The 11836-nt window shown below is 35.0% G+C and overlaps 1 protein-coding gene and 1 pseudogene across 1 annotated transcript; both read right to left on the reverse strand.

The window, feature by feature from the left end:
• Positions 1 to 230: 230 nt before the first annotated feature.
• Positions 231 to 6039, reverse strand: LOC142624776 (putative aspartic proteinase GIP2; annotated as a pseudogene).
• Positions 6040 to 6108: 69 nt separating this feature from the next.
• Positions 6109 to 7909, reverse strand: LOC142625664 (putative xyloglucan galactosyltransferase GT17). The gene has a single exon (XM_075799338.1). The coding sequence runs from the start codon at positions 7776 to 7778 to the stop codon at positions 6234 to 6236; it is 1545 nt and encodes a 514-aa protein (XP_075655453.1). The 5' UTR covers positions 7779 to 7909; the 3' UTR covers positions 6109 to 6233.
• Positions 7910 to 11836: the final 3927 nt, after the last annotated feature.

Here is an 11836-nt window from a genome sequence, read left to right on the forward strand (position 1 = left end):
CTTAGGTGCTCGTCCGAGGGTAAGTTCACCCTCGGCTGGATCCTCGTATCCTCGGCGTATGGGCCGACCCATAGCACTAACAACTTCCAAACCCAGGGTCAGGTCGGCCTTCCTTAACACGGCCCAAAAGGCCTACGTTCCCATCAGGATCTTTTTGCCCCCCACAGATACGTTTTAGTTTTTAGATATTATATAAATACAAATACAAATACCCATTTGAAAATTGAAATTCAGCTAGCTATAACTGTAAAAAATAAATAATAATAATAATAATAATAATAATCCTTGTAGTGAGACCAACTTCTATTCCTAAGCAGAAGGGAAGAGCTAAAGCTTAGCTTTGAAGATGTCAGATCAAACTCTAATATATATATAGATATATACACACACATATATATATATATATATATATATATATATATATATATATATATATATATATTATCCTCCAACTGATTTCCCAATAACAATGGAAGTTCTCAGCTTCGATCCACCATCCACAACTCCTAAGCATTGCACATTTTCTTAACTTTCACCATCGAATTGGCACCATAAATCCTCCAATACACACTCTTGCTTTGCAGTACCAAATCCATATATGGCACAGCTGGTCGTGTCTTAGAGCTAGCCATCTTTGTGCTGAAACATGCTCCAAATGGTGCCATAGAGTGCACTCTAATAATCTTTCTTGAGCAGCCTTGTTGACAAAATCCTCAATTACAGCCTTACAGATGGAATCGTGGAAGTATGTAAATGGATAGAAAGGAGGTCTTAAAATTGACAATTTTTCCATCTATTCGATGGACATTACACCAAAGAAATATTCAACAGATGGTTCACCTTCTGTATATTCAGGGGCCGTGCTTCCAGGGTTGATTATGAGTGAGGTGATGAAAAGCTAGCAACTCTGACACATTTTTGGTACAAGAGGAGGCATGTAATAAGGTAGTCTCTCAAATAAAGACATGTCCCCTAATCCCGGCTGGGATGAAGACGGTACACAGAGTGCAAACTTACGCTTAAGTTCAAATGCATTTGCAAGCTGCATTGGTAAAGCAATCTATGTCCTTCTGAGTCCTAGAATACCTTTAGTACCTCTAGCAAGGCCTTTAAGCTGCCTGAATCAGCATAAGCAAAAGAAAATATAGGCGCACTTGTATGCAGTAACACAGTTCTCCCATCAGTTTCATAAACATAAATGGCATCCTCTTCAAAGTGAACGATTGAATGGGTTATATGAGTACAAAGGGCAAGTATTGTTGGTGTACCCTGGCCTAGGTGGCCCATCAAAGCCAAGGCTGATTTTACATTTAAATGAGCCACAAGGAACCGGGTTGAAAGATTAGCGAACCTGGAACAGATTCAGGCAGATATATATTCAAGACGCTCATCTGCTTGTAGAATAACTTGGGAGATATATCCGATGATAAAATGAAGACAAATTATACATAAGTGGACATTTACCTTGACAATACACTAGAGACTTATACATACATATATGTCTGGTGGTACTTATGTCTTTCACATGCTGTTACGTGTGTGAAATAAATTTTTGTACAGATAAAAAATTGTGAACTAACTAAAAGATTTTTTTGTAAAACATTTGAAAAAGAAATACTCACATACAGAATGGAAAAAATATATATTTAAATAAGTAATTATAAGCTCATCAAATAGAAATTTTGAGGGGGCGTGGGCAAGATAAGACTAGTACATGTTTAAAAGTTTTGAATATAAAATTGATTGGAAACAATGCATAATGCATCACCAGAAAAATAAAATAAAAGTCTTTGTAGAAAAAATCAAGACTCTCACCTACTTGTAGAATGATTTAGAAGTATCAAGAGTATTAAAAGAAAGATTTGATAAAACATGATCTTTTATCAAGACCTCTCCTTACCATGACTATTACTTTCGCATTAACGAGTGTATGCGGGACTTATATAAACATATGATTATGGTGATGTTTATGTTTTTCATGTCTAATTACTTGTGAAGTAAATTTTTATAGTACCAATTGATATAAATATTTTTTTGCAAAAAAAATTTGAAACAAAAAGTACTTAAATGCAAAATAAAAATTAATAAAAACAATTGTAAGCTTAAAAAATAAAAGTTTGAATTTAGAAATTCAAAGTCAACTGTATTTTAGCAATATAAGACTTATAGCATGCTTAACAATTGAATATTAAACTTCTTGGAAATTATGCATAATGCATCACTATAAAAAACTAAAAAACTAAAAGAAAAAAGAAAAGCTTCACATAATTAAATTTTAAAACACTCACTTGTTCGTACAACCAATTGTAAGTTTTTCTAAGATTAGTGTGAGGCAGAATTAAACAAGCATAGTCCTAATGGATACCACAATATGAAAAATTGGCAGATAATCGGATACCATAATATGAAATACTGGCAGATAATTCTAACAACTACATTTAAAGGAACATGTTAAGTATTTTGTCTGTGTTAGCTGCTAATAACTTCTTCAAAGTTCTCTATTTCATCGTAACAATACAAGCTTACATATGTATAATGGTTTTTTTTTTCCATGTACTATTACATATGAAGTAAATTTTCATTATAATGTGATCTTGAATTAATTCAAAAACTATATTTTCTTAAACATCTGGAAAAAAAAATATATAAGTACATAAAATAAAGTTTTTAAGATAGCAATAAAAACCAATAGTATTTTGGAAAAATTAGACTAAGACATGAGATTTTAATTCAATATTATTGGAAATAATGCATAATTTAGCACTAAAAAAAAAATTTACAAAAGAAATTCACAATACTCACTTGCTTGTAGAACAATATGGGAGATTCTTTTGAGGATAAAATAAGAGAATTAAGTATGTTTATTAAAAATTCTATTGCCACAACCATGATTTTCACCTCAACAAGAGAACATGACACTTATGTAAGCATGTTTATGGTGAAGTTTATGTTTTTCATTTTTTATATCTCGGGAAGTAAAATTTATTAATAACAATAGTAAAAAACGCAAATTAATTTGAAGATTTAAAAAATATATATATTTTTTAAAAATTATTGTCATTCAAAATCAAATAAAAATAACCGTAAACTTATAAAATAAATGTTTGAAAAACTAATTAAAAGCCAATTGCATTTTTGGCAAGATAAGACTTATACGCTTGAAAACTTGGGAGATAATTTTTTGGGGAGCAATGCATGATACAATACTTGGCTTTACGGAAATATTAAAGACACTCACCTGCTTGTGTAAGTATTTGGGATATTTGTCTAAGCATAGTACAAAAGAAAATAATCAAATAAACATGAATGATTATTTTCCAATTAAGACATTTCCTATCTCAACTATGACATTCACCTTATGAGACAGAATGTGACTTATATAAACATATGTGAATGGTTATGTTTGTGGAAGTCCCAAACAAACCCAAGGCTCATTGATGCCCTTAAGTAAAGTCTGCAATTCACTACAAAACTTTTACCTAATCTATGGTGGTTGAATGGAGTATATTGTGCTTCAACCTAAATTTATGAAGAAGTATTACTTCTACAACAATTTCACAACAAATGAGAAGCGGTAAGTTGCCATAAGTCCTAATTCGAACTTAAAATTGAAATTACATTTGAGCCCACTTGTTACAACCAATAACAACTTACCACTTAAGATTTATTGTAAAAGTGTTATGAATATATCATTTCTCAAATTTACATACACACATATCTAGCAATTACAAATACTTACCTTGTTTTCATCTTTGCTTCCACGTTAGAAGAATGCCTCAAGCTCTGCCTTATATTGACAATTTGCTATACATAAATGCTCAACAATACACAAATTTTTTTGTTGGAATATTCACAAGATTAATGATCACCCAACAATCATTAGGACTTGGAAAAGACTCATGCGCCAAGTTAACCTAGCTGGGGTCGAGAACAAGTGTGATGAAAAAATTAAGAGAAAGTTGAGCATGTGCATGGTGGCTTCCACAGACTCTCCAAGCAAGAGGTTGCAAATGATGAAGATCAACCCCTCGTCAGATTTAATGGTGGAGGTTGTTGAGCAGCCCCGCCAAGAGTCATAAGTCTCTTAATATGGAATTGTAACGGGCTTGAGAACCTAGTGACAAAAAAGGAGCTCGATGATCTAATCCGGGCAAAAGATCTCTCCATTGTGTTCATTGCTGAGACATGGACGGACGAAATAAAGCTAAAAAAAATAAAGGGATTTTACAATTTGATCACATGTTCTTGGTACCTTGGATTCATAGAGGTGGGGGACTGGTTTTGTATTGGAAGGAAGCAATGAAGTTGACAGTAGAGACTTCCTCAAAAAATCATACCTTGAATGGCCTTTTGTACAAGAGCCCATCCTTGACAGCCTATGGACACTTAGTTAACGAAGCAAAGGAGTTAGCTAAGGAACTTTCAAATTTTGAGTTTGGTCATGTACTAAGACAAGGTAATAGTTCAACCCACAACATTACTAAACATGTAAGACATGTTAGCGAGTTTATTGTGTGGATGGAAGATGTTTCTCCACACCTAGTTTCTGTAATTCAAGCCGATTTGGCTCTCTTTGAATAAAATTACAGTATTGTTTCTCAAAAACAAAAACAAAAATATTGTAATTGATTAAATAATAAAGTTCTACATTAAATATTAACTATAAGAATGAATGATAAGAATAAATAGTTTATATAATATAGTTGACATCATGTCAGGTGAGTTTAAACTTGCTCCATCAAAAAACAAAGCTTAATTCCCATAAAAATAAATAAATAAATAAAAAAGAAGAAGAAGCTTAAAATAGATTTTTGTCCTTTTCCTTCATCCAGCCTCACCTCGTTACCTGCTGAAAGTTGAACCGCTCACCTTTTTGACTTTTTCATTCTTTTATTTTTTATTTTTTTTTTTTTTTTTGCCATTTCTTCTTTTCTGATCCTTCAAATGCCTCAAGGCTAAATAGCTCCAAGCTCAACTTTTCTCCTTCCAACGTTACGTTACTAGGCCTAGTTAGTAGTTTGAGTTGGGTGCTCACTCATTAGTTTCTCTTGTTGATTCCTTGAGTTAGCTGATGTGGCTTAACCACCAAAATCAAATCAAATCAAATCAAATCAAATTTTCTTTGGTAGCATCTACTTCTAAAACATTTCTCATTCTCCTCCCTATAGTACAAATTCTCCTTGGACTACTTTATTAGGATCTCTTTGACTAACCTTTAGTTGATTTTCTTGATAATTGTTTGCCCACCAACCTTTTTGACTTGTTCATAAGCTATTTGACTATGCTAGTATTCCTTCAACGCATCTTTATCCCCAGTCTGAGCCACTAGCTACAATTGGTCCTTAGGAATGTTGCCCTCACGTTTGGTCTCAATGAAATTGGCCCATAGAGCTTCCATTAGTTAATTATCAAACCCCAATTAATTTTAACCAATTACCCACCAACTCCTTTTTTGTCAATGGATAGCAAGGAGGTCTTAAATTTGATAACTTGTCCACCTATTTTGATGGACTTTACATTAATGAAATATTCATCAGATGGGTCACCTTCTGAATAAACAGGTGCGGTGCTTACGGGGTTGGTGAATTGGTGGGGTGGTGGTGAGCAACTCTGACACATTTTTGGTATAAGGAAGCATATAATAAGGTCCACCACCAATAAAAATGTCCCCTAATCCTGAGTGGGATGAAGAAGGTACACAGAGCAAACTTACGCTTAAGTTCAAATGCATTTGCAAGCTGCATTGGTAATGCAATTTGAGTCCTTCCAAGGCCAAGAATACCTTTGGTACCTTTTAGCAAGGCCCTTTAAGCTGCCTGAATCTGCACAAACAAAAGGAAATCTAGGCACATTTATATGTAATAAGACACTTCTCCCATCAGTTTCATAGACATAAATGCTATCCTCGCCTAATCCCCCGGTTCGAAGTGAATTATTGAATGGATTATATGAGAACAAAGGGCAAGTGTTGTTGGTGCATCCTGGCCTAGGTGTCCCATTGCAGCCAAGGCATTTTATGCCCTTAGCTATTTTACATTTGGATTAGAAACGTTATTTTCGGTAAAAGATGGCGTGAGTCAGTAAAATAATAGTAAACTCACTCATTAATTTCTAACAAGCATATTACTATTAGATAGGAATACATGTACCCATTGTTTTGGTGGGTAAGAATAAATTAGAAGAAGAAGAAGAAGAAGAAATTGTTAATAAAAGAAGTTAGGTAGGTAGGCTAGCTAAGAGGAGTCCAACAGATGAACTTGGTTGGACAATGCAGAAAGTGCAACATCCACGGCATCTTTGAATCCAAGGTGGTGGTCAGTGACAGTGGCATTGGGATGCGCATAGGTGAGGGTGGGTATCAAATCAATAACCCTTTCACGCATTTTCTTCACGGTGTTTTTGTCAATCTTCAAGAGCACCTCTTCAATGCTCTCAGTACGATCACCTTCTATATACACCGAGTACGTCTTCCAATCACTGGGTAAGTACCACGCATACTGTGTATAAGCAGTGTGAGGCGAAAAGAATACCGGTACACAACCCGTTAGGAAAGCATCGAATGTTGACCGGCGTGTGAACGAGTCACCTGGCGCTTGTAAACAAAATTCAGACTTTCTCATCACACTCAACACCTCCGTCGGTTTGTGGCACTTGTAATTGCTTATTGCCCCACAATTCAATAACTCGCACCGACTCGATTTGTGACACTGTGAGAGAATCTTGTCTCTAATGGCCGCCTTGTCTGAACCCTTACGTGGGGCCCCTGCGAAGGACCACAGGTGGGGCCTCTTGGCTTCCCTCATCTTCTTCTGCCACCTCACCACTTCGTTAAACTTGAACGGGTGGAAATATGAGGGGTATGGAATTCCGTGTTGCTTAGAGCCACCTGTCCAAGGTTGTCTTTCTACGGTCAGCACCGACATGTTTTTGATAGCTGGCAGGTTTAGGAGTCTGTTTGCTCCGTAGTCCACCACGTTCTCCTCCTTGTTGTCGTTTCTCATGAAATCCCATGCCGTTCTTCCTAACACCATGAAGTGGTCCTTCCCCTTCTGATTTCGCCACGTCTCTTGACTTTCTATGTATTCCGCTAATCGAACGGCTAAGGCGTCCCTCGCTTTTAGATCAGACTCGCGGGCTGTACTGGCTGCGTAGAGGCCACCGTAGAAGGGAACGTAGAACAAGTTGGCACGCTTGGGATCCCACGTGCGACATGGGTGGTTCACCACACGTGCGTGGAAAATCATCTCGGCTATGAATTGGTAGGTAGCGAACCATGATGAGGTTGAGGAATTATCATAATTATTAGCAGAAGAAGAAGAAGAAGAAGAATATTCTTGTGGAAGTGGCCAAAGAGGTTGGCCTAGGCCACAATTGGCTACGTAGGGGCACATGTCGGTGTAGATGCTGAGGTTATGGCAATCTTTGAGAAGACCCAAGTTGAACTCGGCTGGCAATGAGTATACATAGACCGACACGTTTTCAAGATTGCAGGTGGGAATAATATTGAGGGAAGATTTTGTGTTATTGACTAATGTGTAGTGAGGAGGAAGGGTAGTGTGGGGTTTGGTGTTTGTGGGTGGGAACCGGAAGAAAGATACAAGGAACCATGCTAAGAGAAAGACAAAAAGGAAAACATTGAAGAACCACAATTTGTTTTGAGTATTCATGGTGGATGTGAAGTACTGGGTTTCTTTGTTTTTGGACAATTTCTCTGTTTCCTCCTCCGTCCATGGAGCAGTACCTGCAGGTGCAGGTGCCTGCTGCTTTCTGAAAAACATGGAGAGAGAGAGAGAGAGATTAATCGGAGTGGTGAGGAAGAGACTTTTTTATTTGGCTTTTGTGGACAATCACAGTGTTGTTACTGTTGTAGTTGGGGGTTTTTCTTTTTCTTTTTTGTTGATAGGGTCGTAGTTCCGACTTTAGACTTTAGAGGGGACTTTTAAAATAAGAAGCTCTAAATTCTAGAGAGAGAGAGAGAGAGAGAGAGAGAGAGAGAGAGACGAATGTTGGCTGGTGAGAAATTCATGAATTAGAGAAAAGTCAAGGTAGGGACAGCTTCAATAATACAAAAGGCTTCGTTTCTAGAGAAAATACGCCAGTTACGGGGGTATATTACTCTCCTCTCACAAGTTAGTGAGTCCCACCAACTTGTGAGAAGGAGAGCCGTTTCTAAGCACATGCAGTCCTTTACGTGTCACTGTCTCTCTTTTTTTTTTTTTGAGACGTGTCACTATCTTATGAAAAAAAATAACGCTTGGAATGCCTTGGCTGCAATAAACACCTAGGCCAGTGAAGTATAATATTGGAGTGTGACATGCAATTGGACACCAACTTCTAATGAAGTATAATATTGGAGTTTGACATCGTCTTTTCTGATGGGAAGATGAAATGCTTGTGGTGTAGAATTTGCTCCATTTGAGGTAGAGAAGAAGTACATGTATGAGTGGAGGGTCCATGCCCTCACATTTTAAAAATATTTTAATACTATATATAAATATTTAACATTTTAATTATTAGCCTACAAGAGACTCGGCCCTCTCTCCAAATATTTGAGCTAGTTAATGATACTCTTAAAAAAATGGTTTAATTGATCTAGTAATTATAAGGAATTTTTTTTTTTTCTCACATTCATTTTTTATTGTAAAATGTGTTCTTATGTTTGTCAAAGTTTTGGATCATTCACGTCTTTCAATACTTCATGCATTAGTTCAAGTGAAATTTTTGTACTCACTTTAGTAGACAATTTGGTAACTTATATTAAAAATGAAAACTTTAAGGTTTATTACGAAGGATACTAAATTATGTGTGTATAAATGTATGTTTTTGTTCATGTTTATGAAAATTTGTATAAGAGCATTCACAATAAAGTATATAAAAAATTTAGTTTTTAACAACTCAAAACACTACTTTATCTATTTTAACAACACATTTTATAATACATCCTACAACAAAAGTTTTATATTAACATTCAACATATTAAAATAATATAAACAACATAATAAAATAATATATCTAACACAATAACCAACAATCACAACAATCAATATATTAAAATACTTTTTTTAACACTTTACATTAAAATATTATTTTCTGTTTTGAGTTTTGAGCTACAGTGGGCTGCTATAGATAGCAACCCACTGTAGTTCAAAGTTATTATTATTATTATTTTTTTTTTAGTTTAACTGCTTTGCTATTGCCACAATTTTAGAGAATTGATTCCTAAATTGACATTTTTGTCAATTTAAAAACCTCACTGAAATGCTCTAAGTTAATAAATTAATATCATAAGTTGACCCTCTAAACAAAAATTTCTACAATGGAATGGAAAGAATGCAATACACACCCCCTTTTCTACTAGTGTTGAGTGATAGCTGCTACACCGTCTGGCGTCTCAGATTTTGGGTAGTCAAGGTTGGCAAGTCTTGCCAATTTGCAATATTGATTACAAACGTGCACGTGCTTTTATTATTTAGTACTTTCAAGAATATAAATACACATTCTTTTATCTAATGCATGTGCACCGTCACCTTCACCTTCACCTTCACCGACAGCATAGAATGGCATCCTGTTCCCTTTAAATCTTTCCTTTAAACGACTCTCTCTCTCACTCTCTCTCTCTCTCTCTCTCTCTCTCTCTCTCTCTCTCTCTCTCTCTATATATATATATATATAGTCTAATTTAAGTGTATATATATATATATATATATGAAACTTCCTCTTAGAAACTTGAATCCCGGTCATTACTTCCCACACCACACAAGCACTTATACTTGTGGAATGACCATCACACTAAAAGTGTGGTAAACGAGTCCATATTGAAAGCTTTAGCACTGATATGCCCATTGATTGTGTATATGGTCCTCCATTAGGTAGGCAATTTTGGCTAATTAGCGAATTTTACCAAATTTTTAGCCAAATCACCTTCCTTTTTCCTTCCTTATTTTGGAATTTGATGATATGAAAATTAAGTTCTCAATAAATGCAACTGAGGTGGCAGTAATTGATGTAGCTATTTTCAAAAAATATTGCTAGCTGGAATTTGACATCAGTAAAATCAAGTTTTATGGAAAGTAGAACTCGATTTCTACGATGCAAGTTCTGGTTTTTTTTTCCCCTTTAAAAGAACTCAATTTTTGTAATAGTGAGTGTTGTTTAAGTCAAACTCGATATTAACAAAATTGATTTCTTTGTAATTTTTTGAAGAAAAACTCAAAGATAATGAAATTGAGTTCCTTTAAACTTTTGGGATAGACGACGGAGAGAGAGTGAGTGACTAAGGGAGACGGGAGACAAACATGGACAAGGAAGATAGAGAGTGAGATAAGATAGTTACAGAAGCATTTCAACGTAACTCAATATTATTAAAATTGAGTTTTTTTTTATAAAAAAAATTACACAGAACTCAATTTTGCTAATATGGAGTTCCACCTAGAATTTATTATTATTATTTTGTGGAAATAGTCACATTAGGCCACTAGCCACGGCCACATCAACCCTAGTTAGTGAGGACTCAATTTTTCAAACATTGAGTTCCATGCAAAATTTGATTTCAGCATTATCAAGATCCAAAGCGAAGCTACCACATTAAATCTTTAAAAAAAAAAAAAGGGAGCTATTTGCCTAAAAATTTCACTAAAAATGGCTAATTAGCCAAAATCACCTGTTAGGCCTTTAAGCAAATTCCTTTGGTTGCATGGCATCAACATCCAAATGTATTTTGGTAATTCAATAATTATAATGGAGGAAAAAGGAATTCGAACCTTGATGCTAGCCGACTCATGACACTTGTAGTGGTAGATGTACTACAAGGCTCATGGCAACAAAGCCTGGATGCTAGGTTACTCTAGGTTTTACCTATTATATGCACTTAGAGCATTCTCATCAGGCATTATAAAAGAATGTTATTTTGACACATCAAAAAGTTACTTTTTCTATTTTAACACACTACTTTACAATACACCATATATCAAATGTTCTATTTTTTTACCACTTGATTTAAATATTCTTTCTTAATTCTTATTTTATTCTTTCTTAATTATTTGTTCCCAAAGGTCATATTTTCAAACCCAATAAGCTAAGATGCTAGACAAAATGGTAATGCTTTGCTTTGAGATGAACTAAACCAAACCAAGTAGCTTCAGTGTATGAGATAGAACATAGAGGAGAAAGCAAAAAAAAAAAAAAAAACCGGTTAAGGAGATTTTATAGATTAGTGATGATGGAATTTGTGAGATAGTAGAGATGAAATTGGTGGTGGCTTACGAATGGGAAGAGAAGAGAGGAGAACAAGAGAGTTTGTGAGACTGGAGAGGATGAAGTAGTGAACATGTAGCTCAAAGTGAAGATAAGAAGAGAAATTTTATTTGAGATGAGAGAGAAAAATAAATAATAAAAATCAAATGGCATTTCCTTCTGTACCATTTCAAAGATAAGATTCTGCTATAGCAAATGCTAAAACTTTTTGGCATTTAACACACATCATGATAGTTTATTTTTGGTGTTTGGTGTGACAAATACCAAATATTTGGCATTTGATACACCTGATGAAAATGTTCTTATAATGCAAAACTCGCCATCCTGAGTACTTATCTTGATTCTTGTGTCATCGGACATGACACATAAAGGGAGGCTTTTGAAAAATTATGCTTTCTGGGGCATGAATATGTTATCTATTACCATGGCGTTCCATAGTGCATTTCCTGATTCTATAAATTTGCTCATAATGGCATCCTTAAGAAGGATTATTTAGAATGAGACGATTTTATGCATACCAAAGGTTTGTACACATTTGTCATCCCAAATTATCAAACCATAACCAACTATGAATTATCCATAC

The sequence above is a fragment of the Castanea sativa genome, chromosome 2 (assembly GCF_040712315.1).
Source record: "Castanea sativa cultivar Marrone di Chiusa Pesio chromosome 2, ASM4071231v1".
Lineage (NCBI taxonomy): Eukaryota > Viridiplantae > Streptophyta > Magnoliopsida > Fagales > Fagaceae > Castanea > Castanea sativa.